This window comes from Vitis riparia, chromosome 5 (genome assembly GCF_004353265.1).
Source record: "Vitis riparia cultivar Riparia Gloire de Montpellier isolate 1030 chromosome 5, EGFV_Vit.rip_1.0, whole genome shotgun sequence".
Lineage (NCBI taxonomy): Eukaryota > Viridiplantae > Streptophyta > Magnoliopsida > Vitales > Vitaceae > Vitis > Vitis riparia.
In genome coordinates this window covers 23,654,871-23,673,399 of record NC_048435.1, presented here as the reverse complement: position 1 = coordinate 23,673,399, position 18,529 = coordinate 23,654,871, and the positions used below count along the sequence as shown (strand labels likewise).

The window sequence follows — 18,529 nt, the reverse complement described above, 5'->3', positions numbered from 1 at the left end:
AGAGGGAAAAAGAAAAAATATATTCAAGTAGTTTTCTTATAGTTTATGTCTAGCTTTTTAGGCATGACCAAAACCACTCACTGTGTGGATTCCAAACATGAAAAGCATCATCAGTTCCATGTTTTTGAGTTGATACTACTGATTGACATATAGTCTTGGTCTACCAGAGCCTTGTTTTTGAGTTTGAACTTCATCATTAGTCTGTTTTCTCATTTAATGGATCCATGTGCAAGTCCAAAAAAGTGAGGTGGGGTGGTATGCTTATAGCTCATGTCAACAATTGATACATATTGTTGGTCTACTATGATTAAAATGGAACCAAAAGCCTTGCTTTTTAGTTTGAATCTCATGGTTTGTCTATTTTCCCATTCATTGAATCCGTGTGAATCCGTGTATAAGTCAAAAGAAAAGTCGTTGGGGGTGAAGTGTTGGGCATGTATGGTATTGAAACTTTGTTTTTTGGGTTTAAATTTCATCGTTGTCTATCTTTTTATTTATTGGACTCATGTGCATGTCCAAAAAAGACCGCCGTTTGGTGGGCTTAAATCATTAATTGCTAGATAGGGAAATGATGGGCAAAGAATGAGATTAGTTTGATTTCAATTTCTTGGTTATAACCAAAGTTATATTGGAGCTTGGGTTTCTCGCTTTTTGAGGCTTAAGCCTTGTTTGGGAGAACTATTTAAACATTGAAAGGGGTGACTAAATGTCAAACATAATAAAAACATTTTAAAAAATAGAATATCTTAAATTCGAAATCCTAAATTCCAATAAAAAGATAAAAAAAAAAATAGATAAAACTTCTATTACCTATAAAAAAAAATGAAAAAAATTTATATAAAAATTCTAAACTCAAAACCCTAAACCTCCGAAGAAACCAGACAAACACACCATGGTTTCATCAATTCCATAAAGACCGCATTCATTGTGTTGAAACTATGCATGCCATATGATTTCAATTCCACAACTTCAACAATGTCCAATATGCTCTTTCACAATGCCTTTAGTGAGTGGTTGACTAAAGGGCCTAAAGACCATACACAGGGAGCCATGAATCTGCCTTTCAAGTTCCACAAAACTAGAAGAAATTAATTAACCCATTTAACAGATAGCCCCTTCTCCATGCCAACACACAAAGCTACCAAATATGTACACCTTCTTGACTTCCAAACGCCCGCTTTTCTAAGGTACTGATCAAGATTCAAGCTTCATGAATTCCTCAATAAAATACTACTGTCATATCTAGAAGAATGCCATTCGTCATCGAAGAAAAATCCTTACTTGTAGCCTTCAAAGAAAAAATCTTCCAGTTAGGTGGGTTTGAATGGAAGAATTATATATGTTGATGTCAACCAGACTTGACGAGGCGGTGATGCCTAATGTGTACGTAGGATGGGGATGATTCTAAATCTATATATATCACATGGATTGGTGATGAAGAAGCATGTGTACAAGTATGCATATATTAATTACCTACCAGGTAATTTCTTTTAGTTTATTTTTTTTGTTGTTTGTGAAGTTCAAAGCGTGGGTTTTTTATGAGAAGGGAGGAGCACGCCATTGATATTTAATGTGAGGACCTCCGCATTTGGGGTTTTGTTTATTTGGTGTATTTGTATATATATTGGTTGGGAGGTGATCTCTCTTGTTAGCCAAAGTTGTGATATTGTGGCTTAACTTCGATGGAATCAAAAGATGTGGAGCCTCCTTTCTTTCCTCCCCCGCTTCTTTCTACAAGGTAAGCTCGCTTTTCTCTCTCTCTCTCTCCCTCTCTCTCTTCCTCTCTCCCTCCCTACTACCATTTCCTTCGTTGCAATAGAATCAGAAAATAAAGGCCTCTCTCTCTTTCTCTTCTATCATTTTCTTTATTGCAATGGAACCAGAAGATTAGAATAGAGGCTTCGTTCTCTCCTTCTTCCCTGTCTTCAACAAGTTTTAGCCTCTCTCTCCATCTATCTATGTACCTTTCTATCTATCTCTCTTATCCCCTTTCTATCACTCCTTAATCAAAAGATATGAAGCCCTCATTTTCTTCTCCTTGCCTTTCTTCAACAAGGTAACCTAGCATCTCTCTCTCCATTTAATCATTTCCTTAGCTGCAATGGAATCAGAAGATGTGGAGCTCTCTCTCTATTTCTCTGTGTCTCTCTCCCCCTTTATCATCTCCTTAACTGCAATGGAATCTGAAGATACATAACTCTCTCTCCCCTTTCCGTCCTTTCCCCCTCTCTCTTCCTCTCCCTCCTCCCCCTCTCTTTCACCCCCCACCCCCCAAACAAAGTTACTTTGACACCCCTCCTCTCTCCCACTCAATAAAAACACATTGACCCCTCACTTGATCTCTTCTCTTTCTCTCTCTCTCTCTCCCTCTCCCTTGCTCTCTCTATCTCTTACACACTAGCCTTTGCATGGGGCATGCAGGTGGTGGAGCAAGGACACAGTGGCCATCGTCACAGGCGCCAACAAGGGCATCGGCTTCGCACTCGTAAAAAGGCTTGCAGAATCAGGACTAACTGTAATCCTAACGGCAAGAGACGAAGCCAGAGGCCTCAAAGCCCTCCAATCACTCGCAGCCCAAGGACTCCATGTCCATTTCTCCCTCCTAGACGTTTCAGACCCTGATTCCATCCAAAGCTTTGCCTCTTGGTTCCAACACTCCTTCAGAAAACTAGACATTCTTGTGAGTATACCCTCCACAAACATCTCTCTCTCTCTCTCTCTCTCCATGAACCTCATAATCAAATGCCCAGTTGCATATATATATATATATATATATATATATATATATATATATATATATATATATATATATATATATATATATATGATCATACATACCGCGTATAAATTCATTTTCTGCATAGTTTTTTGTGGCTTTCAGTTAATATTTTTGATGATCAGCACATGAATGTTGCCGGCTGGAGAAGATTATAAAATTATCAGTCTCTCACATTCAATTTAGCATTTCTATACATGCATTTACAGTTAATTTTCTCTCTTTTTTTTTCTTCATAGGACATATGTTTCATTGATGTTGCTGCATTGCAAGATCAGATAGAGTTTTTAAATAATGTTGGTTCCCATTGGAACAATGAATAAGGCCATGTTTGGATCCTGAAACCACCAGGGAAAGGAAAATTAGTAAGGGATTCTCAATCTTATGTTTGGTTTTATGGAAAATAGGAAAAAAAAAAAAAAGTAAGATATAAAAAACTTAGTCACAAATTTATGTATTTTCAAATCATTTTACAAATGGTTTTAAGAGAGATGCAAAATTAAGTTATTGATTTCAGACCTTTTTTTCTCTTATTTTTTTTCTCTATTTTCTTCTCTCGTGTTTTTTTGCTAAACTTTCCAAAAATAAAACAAAAATGGAAAAAAAATATAAAGAAATTCAATAGCTTTTGTTTGATTTTTTTTTTTTGGGTGAAAAATAAGGAGAAAAAAAAATGATGAAAATTATTAAAAAAAATTATAATACATTTTAAAGTTTTTTCTCTTATTTTTTTTCTCCATTTTCTTCTCTCATGTGTTTTTTTGTTAAACTTTCCAAGAATAAAACAAAAATGGAAAAAAAATAAAAATAAATTTAATAGCTTTTTTTTATATTTTTTTTTTGGTGAAAAAAAATAAAAAATGCTGAAAATTATTCAAAAAAAAAATTATAATACATTTTTAAGTTTTTAAAATCATGGTATAAAAATTTATTAAATTTAAACTCTTTTTTTTTTTCTTCTATATTCTTTGGGATTCAAGGGGAAAAGAAATTTTAAAATGTTGAATTTTTATAATGGTAATTGAAAACCCTAATCCTTCCAACAATTTAGATCTTGAGGAGAATCTTTCCTATTTAGGAAACCAGTCAGCAGTCCACCAAATCCCTAATTTTTTAATAGGGCCTTGAAAACATGGACATACATATTATTATTGGGAAAGGACAAGGAGAGGGTTTTCAATAATATAATTGTTGAAACCCAAATCCTCCATTGCTGTAAATCTTGAAGAAATTTTCTAGTTTGATTGATTTAATTATTTATGAATAGAAACTTGGATAGTTATACCCTTCACTAGGACAGCTGTATTAGGAATAATTTTCTATCTCACCAAACAGCCATTTTAAACTTTGAAACCTCTTAAACAATGACAAAAACTAGAAATTTAGGGATTGTTTTAGGTGGAAAACCAAACTAAAATCATCTGAATATTGCCTATTTTGAACATAGAAAGCTTTGTTTTAAAGGTAAATTTTATGTGCTTATTTGAATGAGGAACCCTAGAACAGTTTTTGGGTCCTCACTTCACCAAAAACCTCTTTATAAATGTCTTAATTGGTTAATTAAAGTATATATTTTGTAATTTCTATTAACTAATCACAAAATTTATGATTCAAATACTATTTTTCAGGTGAACAATGCAGGAGTATCATTCAATAACATCGATGAAAATTCAGTCGAGCATGCTGAAGTAGTGATTAAGACTAATTATTATGGACCCAAGATGCTAATTGAGGCGCTTTTGCCCATGTTTCGTTGCTCGTCTTCTGTTAGCCGCATTCTTAATATTAGCTCGAGACTTGGATTATTGAATGTAAGTATAATAATGCTTATTTCTATTAATCAACTTGAGTACTAACAATGGTTTTTTCTATCTTAACATAAAATAGGTACTATATTGGGAAAACCGTAATTAGATGAAGATCAATAAACCCTAATATGCTTGAATTTGCCTTAGTTTTAAAATTACGATAATTTAACTTAATATATTTCATCTTTTATAACACATTGATAGCTCATTTCCATTTTTAATCAACTTGATACTAATGATGATTTTCCATGCAAACATGCAGAAGCTGAAAAACCCTAATACTAATTCAATAGTTACTATTACATGAAGAAAAACCCTAATGCTCTTCTTCATTACAATTCATTCATTGGTCATTTTCCATGAATTAACCTGAAACTAATGTTGTTGATTAACTCTCCATGCATGCATGCAGAAGCTGAAAAACCCTAACATAAAAGAGATACTACTAGATGAAGAAAAACTCTCCAAGGATCGGATTGATCGCATTGTTAGCATGTTTCTAGAGAATGTGAAGACCGGGACATGGAAGAACCAAGGGTGGCCGGAGATATGGACAGACTATGCAGTGTCAAAACTTGCCCTCAATGCATACTCTAGGGTTTTAGCTAAGAGATACAAGGGATGTGGCTTGAGTGTGAACTGCTTCTGCCCAGGCTTCACTCAGACCACCATGACAGGTGGTAAAGGTAATCATACTGCCGACGCTGCTGCCGGTATCGGCGCTAGGTTGGTCTTGCTTCCACCTGAGGAGTTACCAACCGGGAAATTTTATCTAGGGTTTAGCCCTCAAGTGTATTCCAAGTTGTAGAATGAACCGATGAATTCCAAATTTATATATCAAATTATCAATGTTTTGGTTAGAAATTAGCTGATTAATGAAAGTTAGGGTTTTTATATGATATTTTTTTCCTTTTTTAGTCTGATATTTTTTTACATGTGATCATCATATGGGAATATTATTCTCAGATGGTATAAACTCCTTTTTAAGAAGTGGAATGGAAGAGTTGAGTTGAATCTTAATAATCATGTTAATGCATTATGACTACGTTTAGATGATAAGACAGATTGGATCGATAAAATATGTATATTCTAATATATCATATGCATTTGATAGATATGATATCTTAAGGTACTATGACTACAATTGATAAACGAGAATGATAAGATAGGATATATATATATATATATATATATATATATATATATATATAAAACTTAGAATATCATTTTCTATCGGATAGGAAATCCATATCCTAAGGTATCATTTCCATTGCTATAAACTTAAAATTTATATATAGAAGAGACATAAAATAGAATGCGAATAATGTGATCTATCACCTATTCTATCATATGTTTGATTGAACGTATATCCTACTATCAATTAAACATTGAATAAGATATATTATCCAATTTTTTATACTATCTCATGTTATATTCAATCAACCAAATACGACTTATATATCTTATAATATAATAGATCTCATTTTACTTTTCTTTTCTTTATGATTTGTCTCATATAAAACGCTTACCTTGAGATAATTCAAAGTAACTCTCTATGATACAACTCATATATATTTGACAAAAACCTATAAGAGAAAAATGATATAAAATCACAATATTTCTTTATCCACATCAATCAAGAAACATGTTTTACTTCGATATTACTAACGACAAACTCACCAAAATGACTTATTTCAAACAATTATTGACTTATCATCGATCACAAAATGATTCTAATTCATAAGCTACAAACTAATTATTGAAAATTGGTGTAATTAGGCAAGGTTTAATTTTTTTTTCTTCAAATTTTAATACTTCTACAAAATAATATGAATGCATGTTTTTATAACTATTTGAACAATGTTATATGTTACAAATATTTTTTTTTATTAATTTGTGAAATTCATCTAATTATATTTCATGAATCTGGTTGAAAATTATTTTTAAAAATAGTTTTCTATTTTCCAAAACAAAAAAATATAAAAGCATATTCAGAAAGCAAAAAACATGATATTTAAAAAAAAAAACATCTTATAATTGTTTTTAGTTATTTTCACTTATTTTAAAAAATAATTAATAAATATGAAAAGTGATTAAAAATAAAGTATCATATATAAAAGTTATTTTTAAAATATATTTAAAAATATAGAAAACATGTTAAAAATATTTTAGATTCCTAAATAGATTTTTGTGCTACAAAATTTAAGAATGGTTTCAAAAATTTATTCTCAAAAACTGTTTTCGAAAACATTTATCGAATAGAGCTCTAATTTCACTATTAAAATTAAGCAAATGGGCTCGTTTTCCCTAAATTAAGCGACGGGCTTGTTCCTGGGCCAAGCAACCCAACAACTTGTTAGTTCTCGTCAACATGCGCGCGCGTTAGGACCAGCATCCTCTCTCAGAATTGTCAGAAATACCAGATCACAGCTCTAGGGTTTTAAGTAGGGTTTTGAACTCAAAGACCACAATTTCAGGTATATTTCTAACCCTAACCCTCCTGTTTAGTTTACGAGAAAATCGAGGAAAGTGAAAAGAATATATCGAGCTTTTTTGTTCTGTTTTTATTAGGTTTGCCAGTTTTTTATCAGATCCTGAATGGTGCCAATTTTTTTTTTTTTTTTGAATTTCCTCCGTTTGGTTGCTCAGAAAATGGAGGAGAAGGGAACAAAATGATATTCAGAGTCTATATGGTCTGATTATATTTTTATTTTTATTTTTTTGTTAAAGATTCAAAAGAGAAACCCCCAGTTCAACTTAGCCAAGTACTTCGATTGATGATATATCCTAGCATTCAAAATTTTTGGTTTGTTTTCGTAGGTATTCTTTAGCTTAATCTTCTCGGCTGCCAAGCAGTAGTCTGGATTTAAAATTTTGATTTGTTTTATTTTCTGAAATTTTCTCAGCGACCAACTGATTCTAATTTGGTTCTTGTTTACACAGAGCTACTTGTTCTGGTTCTGAGTTATGTTCTTTTGTGCTTACCATGTTCTTTTGTGGGTTTGATTCGGTGCTGTGTTGAGGAAATGTGATCTGGTGGTTTCCGGCGATTAGAGATGGAATTGAATGATTGATGTGGCTATAGAGTTAGTACTTTGTTATAAAATTTATTCGGGTTTGTGGATTCTTTGGATATAATGTTTTATATCTATCCTTTTTCACTGTAATTGTTTTCATATTTGCATTTGAGTTTGGTTTAGATAATTGCTGTACGGAGCAACTTTGATGCTTACTGTGCTAGTTATGAAATTAGAAATGAGGACGAATTGACGATGTTATGCAATTTATCATAATATCATGGGATTTAAATATAACAAATTCATAGACCAAATTAGTGGAGTGATTTGCGTTACCTTTAGGATTAGCAATTGATTCTTGTTAGTTCTTTTCTCTTTGCAGTTTTGTTTTCCAATGATTGTTAGGTTGACTATGAGTATGATATGATTATGTCTTTTAGGATTCAGAAATTCCTTTCTCAAAGTCGAGAAACACAAGTCCTTGTGCTAAGCAAGGTTACATTTAGTTGTTAGATCCTTCTCATCCTTTATTTTTTGCTGTATTATAATATTTGTTTACATGGGTTTTTGCCCTTTTTCAGTTTGGTTGAATTGATTTTCTTGTCAGAAAACAAGAAAACTGAAGGAATGTGAATCTTGTTCTATGACATGAAGTCATATTTTAGTTGGTTTGTGCTTTGTAAATATGTTTTTCCAGCTGCTTTTAAATTTTTCCTTCTAAAGAAAGAGATTATGATGTGTCTTTGGCTTGTCACCAGCTTCTCAATTTTTAGGAAAGGATCGGATTTTTGAAGGCTTCATGGTAGCATAAGCTTGCCAATGCATTGATCATCCAGTTTTTAGTTCCCCATGCCCTTAATGTCATTAAGACCCAAGATGGCTTTTAAAATTTTCTTTAGATTTGCTGGGTTGAACAAAGAACTTGAACACACACACAGTTCATGTGGAGCAACTTGTTAAAACTGGTTTTTTACTGAAGTGGCCATTTCATTTTCTTAGCTTTTGCTTGAATATCAAATTATATGGGGTAGCCATCTCCAAACTCATTTCTCAAAAACAAAGAGAGGTTCTTGAATAAAGAACTTTGAAACAGTACACACACAAGTGGGACATGAAGTGGAGATTGAACTTCATTTTTTAACAAAATCTTATATAGGCTGCACTTGTTTTTCTTGTTTTTTGGGTATTTATTCAAAATTTATATAGTTAGAGCACATTACTTGCTTCTTTTCTAGAACATACAATTAAAAAACATCTAATTAAAACATAGTTACTAAGCTACCAAAGACGAGTTTTCCAACTCTGTTTTGGTTCTCATTAGATATATAGTTTACATTTTTGGGTTGGCAATTATTCTACTGGAATTGTAAGGAACCAAAATTGCAGACTTCTACATCAATTGGATGTGTGTTGATAAAAGATTGCTATTGTTGTGGTGGGTTGCTTTTACTTCTCTTCCCCTCAAGTTATCTAGCTCATCTATCAATACATTGTATTGCAAGGAACCTCCTCCACCACTTTGTGCACTTGTTTGAGTTTTAATACATTTGTAATTTGATTGACATAGAAGTCCTATTATTGTAATTTTGCTTTGCATAGAATAGTCTGTACGCATGTGTTCCTTAGTGTACATGTTAAAGTTTATGGTCACTGACATGAACCCTTGTACAGTTGTGCCATAAGAACATTCAACATTTAGTAATGATGGCTGGAGACAGAATAAAACATGCTAGCAGCTAGGTATATCTTAATGGTGGCTCACTAGTTTTATTTCTCTGAAGCATCCTTGATCAGAAAGAACTCTGATTATGCTGTTGTATGGAAATATTTAGTGGTTTCTGTTCATAGAATTTCAATATTCCAGTTGATTCTGTTGCGTATGAGAAACCATGATCCATATTCAAATTTAATTTTGCAGCCACAAATCTACTTCCAAACTAGTTTGCTCCTGTCACCAACCTAGCTGGCATTTCTTGTTTTTTGACAGCATATTAATCCAATAATCTCACTTGCCTGATTTGGTTGAAGGCACAGAAAAATGGCTGGATTCAGTGGTCTCACAACTAAGGGCAAGAACGGCATTGTTGCTGGTGGCTTGACAGCATTTGTCGTTGGGGTGTATATCTACACCATGAGAGCTGTTGGAGGCACAGATGAAATCCAGGTAGCTATCAACAAGTTTGAGGAGGAGAAAGCCATGAAAGAGGATGCACCCAAGGCCTGATCTTATTCATGTATACTCCCTTTCATTCTTGTAATAAAGCACACAATGGCAAGCTGTTTTGTTCTATGAGAAACACACCCTCTTTTGTATTTGAATACCTAGGAAGTAAGAACAACTTAAACTTTTAATAAATCTTGTTATTAGCTTTGGTTTACAGTTTTATTAGTTTTCATTTATTTGTTAATGTTGAATGCATTTCGAATTGCTCCTTTGAACAGATATATGACAGATAATGCAAATTTGCAATTTCAATGGCATAGAATATGTCAAATAGCATTTTGTTTTTAATATAAAGCTTAAGTTATTAGGTAATGTTGTTATCCTATTCTCGGGATGTTCTCAAATGTTAAAAAGAAAAAACAACATTTGAAGGTCAAACTTAATTTTTGGGAGGTTTAGATCAAGCTCTAACCATGATTCCATATTTTTAAATGTAATTTATTAACATTTTTAAAGAAGTATAGAGATCCATGTTTTTTCCCAAATTTGATGTGGGAAGGAAAATTTTTTAGAATATTTTTAAAATACATTCTCAAATATAAAATTCAATTACATTGGAATAATAATTAACTTTCCTAAGCTAACTTGTGTTAAAGCCCTAACACGAGCTTATGCCGTAGCTGGTTAGTGGGCTTAGAGCATTTGTTAGTAGGTAATGAGCCAATAATGTACATTAGACCGGTATAGAATCTATTAACAAAGAAAACAAGAAAATAAGAATCATGTTGTATATTTTTTTGATGGGGAGAGAGGGGAGAGGGGAAGAAAATAATGACCAAGTCCATTTCAGCCCAAATTCAACATTAGTCTGGCCCACTTGATTGTCTAATGGAATGGGCTTGGCCCGCATTCTTTACTCTAGATGGGTAGTTTTGTCATTTCAGACCTAGTTAGGGTTTCGCTTCTCATCTATAAATATAGCGGAGTTTGCCCTTTGGTTGTACGCGTTCTTCTCTTCCATCTCTAGGGTTAGGGTTAGGGTTAGGGTTTCACTTTTCTTTGAGATTTGGAGGTTTTTTTCTTTTTGTTTTCTTGTCATTCAGTGTTTGTAGATGTGTAGTGTTTTTTTACTTTGAAGCCAATTAGCAGAGCAAGGGCGTCGAATAAAAGAGAAATGACGCAATTTGCCTTGAAGGTTGGCGATAAGGAAAAATGGCGATTCTCCGTGCCTGTCAATCATTCTTATTTTGATCATGGCCTCGAACAAGTCGCTACATTCGATTTTCATTTCTCCACTTGATTTTTTAAAAATAAAAATAAAAATAAAGATTGAGGTAGATTTACCTACCGATTTAATGCGAATGCATTTTTTTCTTTTAAGATTAGGTTTTTCACATTATTTTTTTCTTCGATTTTTAATAAAATAAAAATTTAGAAAATTTTTGTTTATTTGGGAGGCAATCGTTGTCTGGTTTATATATATCTTAATTCAATTATTTTGAACAAAAGATTAAGAAGTGAAACAGACTATGTTTGATTGTCGAGAAAATAAGGGAAAATAGATATGGAGGAAAAATGTAAGATTGAAATTGAAATGACGAAATAAATGATATAGATTAATCTCTCCACCGATATGTAAATTGGGTAATCCACTGGTGTGTGGGTTAAGGGCATTACCAACTCATGGAAGCCAAACTAATTATTTATTTATTATTTTTTAATTTTATTAGTCTGTTTGAATTATAAAAGTGAAAAATGGATAAATGGAGAAAAAAAATATAAAAAGCAAAAAGTATTTGTTTACTTCAATTATATAAAAATTATATTTATTTTAATTTATTTTAAGTCATTGATATAAAAATTAAATAATTATAAAATATATTAATTTTTAACTAATTTTAATTATGTTTATTTTATTTTTTTTACCAAACAAAAAAAATTATTTTTCTTTACTAAGCTTTTTGAACCAAACATAACCAAGTTTAGGAAATATTTTCATTCAATTTTTGTTCAAATTGGAATTAGAAAAGTATTTGAAATTTAAATTTATAGATATTGAAAAGCATTTGAACTTGAGGTTATAGTTGATACTTGTGTTTAGTAGTATGATATGTTTTATAGTTTTGCAATGATTATTTTATTTAAATAAAAATGCTTATTTTAATTTTTTTTTTAAAAACCCGAGTTAGGCGCTACCTTTTAATCCGATCAAGTTGCAATCCTAAATAAAATGATTAATTTCATTGAAACCCCTTAAATTTAATATAAAGACATTAAGTCATCATAGATTTCAAATTTTATCCATAAAAACTTTTAAAGAATAAAATTAAATTTTTAGAGAATTGTTAAACACTGTCTCTAAAATAATTTTACTTAGAATCTCTTTAAAAATAAAATAAAATAGATTTATAAGAATGCTAATTAACAAAATTTAAGTAAATTTACACCAAACTTTAATAGAGGTGTAATAATTCTCTTCTTGAGGTGAGCCTAGGTTATCTATCTAACCCTAATAATTTTCTCAGCATATGATTTTGCATCATAAAAATCTTTTTAAATTCCTTCATCCAAACAGGATTTATTTGACCTTCAAAATGAAATCTGTATTCATGGTTGTTTCAAATAACACTTGTGGGAGCCATTTAGCTGAAAATGTTTTTAGTTTAACAAGACATAACAAGAAGCACTCAGACCTGAGTGCCCAGTTCAAGATCTCCATGTATCTTTCACTCTTTCTGCAGAAACATCCACACACAATCTGGGTTTCATAAACTTTTAAGCATACCATCCACCAAAACCCAGATTTCTAAAACCCCAAAAAAATGATCAAGTTGCAGCGCATGGGATTGATCATCAAAATTGCAATAGAGAAGGGAAACATCGTTTCACTTACACTCAAAAGGACAACAAAGGACCAAAGACTTACTACTTACTATTGGATGAACACAAACTTGTACATAAGGGGACCATTCAGAACATAGAACTTGAAAAAGAAACAAAGAAAAAAAGAACCGATAACTGCCCCCTGTAGGAGAAGATCTACTCGGTGACAACAACCATGCAACTGAAAACAACTGTATCTACAACCCTTCAACAAAGCGAAATTGGAATAGCAGACGAAAATGCAACTGGGAAACTTCTACCTCTGTTTGTGTTCTGTGTAAGAAGCGGGGGGGGAGGATTCGATGGAGACTGTATGCCTGACCTGGCTCTCACAGCTTCACTTCTCTGTCAAAAATCCAGCTGAAAGGAATGGTGAGTGCTTCCTTAGCTCTTCCTTGCGCTCTTTCCTCCAGCTTTCTGAATCTTGGGGCTAACCCGCAAACATAGTCCTGTGCTTTTCGCCCGTCACCAGAGAGTCCAGTGAGCTTCTCCACATTCCACCTGCCCACCAAGAATTCCAGTATGTCGGCGTAGTCCTTGGCAGTGTAGACTCCCAGCCGCTGGGCTACTGCTGAGAAGTGATCAAAGAGGTTGTCATCACGGCCATCATACATCAGGTGAGCAGGCATAGAGATTTTCTTCCTCATCATGTCAGCAAAAGCCATTACAGTTCCATCAGGATCAATCTCAAAGAGCTTTTCGACTATCTTGGTGTAGGCAGTTTCATGGCGCTTCTCATCTGAGGCAATTGTACCACATATTTGAGCCAACTTCATATCCCCATGCTCCTTGGCATGCCTGGCAGTGTTGCCATGGGAGATGAATGTCGCCCTTTCTTGGAATGAAGTGTAGATGAACCCGAGGTAGGGACTATTCTCTGTCCGTGGATCCTATAAAATGATGGAGGATAAGAAATCAAATTCAGAACTTCCACAGGAACAAAAATCACAAAATAGATATATATCCCTTCATTTTGGTGATTTAAACCCCTCTGCTATCAATGGATTATGTAACATCTGCTCCAAACAAAATGAACAAAAGGACATGGAACAACTGCCAGAAGTAAAACATACCACCAACAGAAGAAAATATTATTTAGAGGGCATCTTCGCAAGGAAAAAGTTGGATGTAAATAACTATCTAATCATTTTAAGCTTCAGAAGTGTTTTCATGAATATGCAAATGAATGGACTAGAAGACATTGAGGATATCCTTCAGATCCAGCCAAGATCTTGATTCAATATCTTCCACTGTCAAACACGTCTTAATCTTGATCCAGGATACAGTTGGAGCAGCATGAAAATTTTGCTCATGCAACCTTATCCGGGATCCCACCATACCACTTACCAAGCCTCCCATCATTTCCTCATTTCAAAATTTTTGCAAAGTTTAACTGCTTAAAGTAGTTTAGAGATAAAACCTTTCAAATGTTCATGTGAAGGAACTTACCATTCCTGATCCAATCAAATATTGAATTGTCTTCTCAATTTGTCTCATGTCTACTCGTCCAGACAGATATAGGTACTTGTTGAGAAGGTCACCATGCCTGTTCTCTTCTGCAGTCCATGCCCTTGTCCAAATTGCCCAAGAGGTGAGGCTTGCACCTGTTTCATCCCGAACCCCATCCAAGGTATTAAGCATTGTTTGGTAAGTTGGAAGGGCTTCTTCAGTGATCATATCTCCAACCAAAACAACGAAGTAATCATCTGGAAGCTCCTTTGCCCTCTCCCTTAGTTCCTTGACTTGTTCATGGAATCCATCAGAAGCAGGATCTGGTAGAAAATCCTGTGGTTGCCAAGATTTCTCAACTGGCTTCAGGTGAACCAAAATGTTCTGCTCAGCCCAATTCTCCATGGATTTGAAGATCTCAATCTTTTGGGGTGGCATGGAGTGGGTCACTTGAACATGAACCTCCCGAGGAGGGCTAAAAGGCTTCTTGAGATTCTCAACCTCCCTGCATTAACCAGAAGAGATTTAGATTAGGTACTTACTGTTCAGATGTTTGGTTTTTCAAAAGGTTCAGACACTGCCATATTACAAGTATAATACATTGCAGCATATATAAGGGATCTCATGTACATGATAACTGATCCAAAGTTCCAAACATGCTCTTATAAATGCAAAAGAATAAATTTCAAAATCAAATGACAATGCATCTCCCAACATAGTCGAGATCATTCTCCTATCATATGATCAAAATCAGTCCAGCAATCCTTGAATTCAAATGATTATGCCAAATTTTAGCCCCGATAGGAGGGCCCATTTTTGTTCTACACTGACATCATGGAAATTAATCTCTCAATCTTCAATGTTTCAGTCATGCCAAATTCAGAGAACACTTTGAATACACCAGCTAGCACAAGAAGATCATAGAAAAGACGTAGCCTCCCTTGGAGGAATTTATTGTCAACCAAAGGGGTGTAAAGCTGCATCTTAACCAAGCAGCCAGCTTATGATGGATAGAATACTTTTCTAAGGGCTCGGTAGGTGGCCAATGATGATAATATGGCTACTTTTAATGGGTAAATCCATGAAATGTTTATGTTTTTTGAAAAATAAAGTGAAAAGTGGCAACCAAAATCTGTAATTTTTAACATTGATATTTGGTATGCTCTTCTAAGGGTATTTCCTCCTTGCCACTGTTTACTCTTACACAAAATGTGTTGCTTAAGAAAGACGATGAGGATAAAGATGCTTGATTTTCCATGGATGGAATTCCTACCAAACCACCCAATGTTCCTCCATCACATCACACACAAGATTGATTTGCACGGACTCAAAGACATCTAAAGTTCTAAGCTATCAAATTAGCTATAATGACACTGTTGGGCTTCTAATACATAATCTTTTTTTTATAGGTCATCTAATACATAATCATGAAAGGAATAAGTCATCTAATCTATAAATATTCGTGGTGGCTCTAGTGAAATCCCAAAAGCACCAAATATGATCCTCTTAGACTCACATAAGATTCAAACCATGCCCAAATCACTTAGATCCTTGCCCATGCCATGGATGAGATAACAACTTGTTTAAAGCAAGTTGCCATTTCTTCATATACCATCAGAGAAATCACTTTTACCATGACTAATATTAGTAAAAAATGGTTGGTCAAATGCATAGATATCCTTCATTGGCTTAATACTAATGTGTGATCCTTCTAATGGCAGCCCATGAATTAAATAATCTTGATTTCCATCCCAAATATTGATCAGAATGGGAATAGCTCACTAAGAGTTCATTTGGTAGTGATTTTAAGAACTGCTTTTAACCTAAAAAGTGCTTTTAAAAAAACATTGGGTATTTAGTAAAATTTAGGAAGCATTTTTAGAAATCTTAAAAATCACTTGTAATATTTTCTGGAAAAATATTTGATAGGTGATTTTCCTAAAAACACCTCTAGAGAAAACACTTCAAATAAAAACATTGTCAAACGTATTCGAAAAGTCTATTTGGAAGTGGTTTTAAAAAACATTATTAATCTAAAAAGTGTTTTTGAAAATAAATAAAGTGTTTGGCAAAATTTAGGAAACACTTCTAAAAATTTGAAAAAAGGTCAAAGATCCACCACCTAAAAAACTAATGCAAGCAATGCAATTTCATTGATCAGCCTGCTCAGTACGAAATTCAAATGTGTTCAAATCATCATCAGCCCATTAAAAAAACATCGCAATAAACAAATTGAAATAATACAAGTAAAAGCGCGTTTGGGAGTGATTCTAGAAAGTGTTTTTAGCATTTATAACACCGAATGATAAAAATTTTCAAGTATTAAAAATATTAAAAACACTTCCAAAAATCACTACTAAACGGACTCTTAAGTATATTACATGAATTTTTTATAAGAAAATTTGAACTTATGAGCGTTTTTTTATATGGTTTATACTTGGAATTGGACAAACTCAGGAAATGGAAACGGAAATGAAGTAGAAGTTAACACCTTAAAACAAAATCCCACGTGAACATGTTAATTCAATTGAACTACCAAACAAAAACCCATGAACTCAGCCTAGAGCATAACGCCTCTTCGACACAAAAGCAAGCAAGCATGCACCGACAAGCCTCCAGGTGTAAAGAAAAACCACTAGCAAGTTGCACCGACGCAACCCGCAAGAAACCAAAATTGGACGACTTTGCAGTCCCTGAATTTTTTACCAGCCAGAAAATGACCCAAACTACATTGAAAAAAAAGGAAAAGAAAAGAAAAAAGCTGCAGAACTCAACTCAGTCATTACTAAAAGTTGTTCAGAAGACGAGTTCTTCCAGGCTTTTCCACTAAGAATAAAATATAAATATGTATGAATAAGACATACAAAAATCAGGCATGCATGAACTAAGAACTAAAGAAATTAGATGAGTCAATCGAGACTATCCAGCTAACACAAAAGCACTTAAAAAAATCAAAACCAAATCTCAACAATTAAACAACCAATTCATTCACAGTGATGATTTGGTGCTGTTCTCAAATTATAATATGAGTACCAAGAAATATCCCAAGCACCCCTTCCCCACCAAACTGAAAAATGACAAAGAGAAACAGTAAACCGCCCACAAACATAGACCAGAAACCACAAACAGAAACACGTAATAAAGTAGACAATTCCATCTGCCAAATTGAAAATAAGAAAGAGGGCAAAGTGAAGAAACTGGAAGAAACAAAGGCAACACATCAGCAATCGTCATCTGAGTTAAATGCATCCGGGCTATAAATTCAAATAAAAACACAGATTTATTCATGTGATGAAATCAAGTGAATGCATAAACACATTTTAGGAATCAAAACTGTTTGAAAAATCATATGAATGAAAGCAAGAGAACATGAATTTCCGAACGAGAATATGCCGGTACATAAACTAGGACTGTGAATTCCTCAAACTGCACAGATTTCTGGTAACATGCATGAGCATGAATCAAACCCAAAAAAAAAAATACATATTTTTGAAAAATTAATGAAACCCAGCTCAAATTGTCCAAGTTTGGGAAGAAAAGCAGAAAACCCGAGCGAGAAAAAAAAAACATTTAAGAAACAAAATCAATAACAAAAAGGAAAAACCCCACCAGGAAAATCAACACCAAACACATCTCAATGAACACAATTAGAAGATTAAAAACAGAAAACCCAGATAACAAAACAGCAAGATTCGGAAACCCATGAAAAATCAATGCAGCTCCAACCCAAATTAGAGGGGAAAAAAAAGCAGAAAACCCAGAAAGAAAACAACGAGATAACGACAACCCATGAAGAATTAATGCATTCAGAGACCAAATTAGAGGGAAAAAACAGAAACCCAGATCCAAAAACAGGAGGTGAACAAGAAGGAATGAGAAGATCCATTAAAACAGCAGAATAGAGGAGCAGAAAAGAGACTGACTTGGAGCCAGAGCGGAGAGTGGAGGCCATGAAGACGGTGGGAGATCTGATGCTGGCCATTGGAGGGAGAGAAAAGGAAGGGAACTTGTGGAATTGGAAGGAGAGGTGATTGAGTTGGAGAGCCATTTGTTCTTGAGACAGAGAGAGGTTTCAGCTGCTGAGGCTTTTGGCCTTAGGTTCAGTTTCCTCCACAGAAGGGAAGGAAGAGAGGAGGGACAGGGGCTTTGGGATCCACTGAATGGTTTTTGTGTCTATTTATAGCGGATCCCTTTTCATTAAAATCACATCACCTTTCTTTTTTTCTTTTTTCTTTTTTGAAAATTTCGGTAATTTAAAAATTATAAAAATAATTATTATGTTTTAGACATTATCATATAATTTTTGAAAAACATCTATCTATTTATTTAGATTTCCGACAAAATCGGAAAAATGTGTTTTCATACTTTCATATAAAAAAATAAAAAAATGTGAACTTAAATTTATAAATATAAATTTTAAATAATTATTTAA

General features: G+C 33.5%; 3 protein-coding genes and 1 non-coding gene across 8 annotated transcripts; 3 read left to right on the top strand and 1 right to left on the bottom strand.

Annotated features, from left to right (window-relative positions):
• Nucleotides 1-828: 828 nt before the first annotated feature.
• LOC117914178 ((+)-neomenthol dehydrogenase) lies at nt 829-5,483 on the top strand. 2 transcript variants are annotated; one of them, XM_034829404.1, is made up of 4 exons: nt 829-1,738; nt 2,422-2,680; nt 4,405-4,587; nt 4,997-5,483. In XM_034829404.1, exons 1-4 carry the CDS (start codon nt 1,683-1,685, stop codon nt 5,390-5,392), a joined length of 894 nt encoding a protein of 297 aa, XP_034685295.1. In that variant the 5' UTR covers nt 829-1,682; the 3' UTR covers nt 5,393-5,483. The 2 variants fall into 2 exon arrangements, with proteins under 2 accessions (XP_034685295.1, XP_034685296.1); XM_034829405.1 differs by lacking the exon at nt 829-1,738 and adding an exon at nt 1,748-2,056.
• A 1,452-nt stretch (nt 5,484-6,935) lies between these two features.
• LOC117913898 lies at nt 6,936-9,985 on the top strand. 4 transcript variants are annotated; one of them, XM_034829006.1, is made up of 2 exons: nt 6,936-7,061; nt 9,589-9,985. In XM_034829006.1, exon 2 carries the CDS (start codon nt 9,640-9,642, stop codon nt 9,823-9,825), a length of 186 nt encoding a protein of 61 aa, XP_034684897.1. In that variant the 5' UTR covers nt 6,936-7,061; nt 9,589-9,639; the 3' UTR covers nt 9,826-9,985. The 4 variants fall into 4 exon arrangements, with proteins under 4 accessions (XP_034684897.1, XP_034684898.1, XP_034684894.1 ...); XM_034829007.1 differs by having other exon boundaries at nt 6,937-7,061; nt 9,636-9,985; XM_034829003.1 differs by having other exon boundaries at nt 6,939-7,061; nt 9,630-9,985.
• Nucleotides 9,986-10,913: 928 nt separating this feature from the next.
• LOC117915488 lies at nt 10,914-11,043 on the top strand. The gene has a single exon (XR_004651399.1). It is a non-coding gene; the product is annotated as a small nucleolar RNA snoR86 (small nucleolar RNA).
• Nucleotides 11,044-12,588: 1,545 nt separating this feature from the next.
• Nucleotides 12,589-18,243, bottom strand: LOC117914586 (stearoyl-[acyl-carrier-protein] 9-desaturase, chloroplastic). The gene is made up of 3 exons (XM_034829972.1): nt 18,021-18,243; nt 14,098-14,602; nt 12,589-13,538 (listed from the first exon to the last, which is right to left on the bottom strand). Exons 1-3 carry the CDS (start codon nt 18,143-18,145, stop codon nt 12,978-12,980), a joined length of 1,191 nt encoding a protein of 396 aa, XP_034685863.1. The 5' UTR covers nt 18,146-18,243; the 3' UTR covers nt 12,589-12,977.
• Between the last annotated feature and the right edge of the window lie 286 nt (nt 18,244-18,529).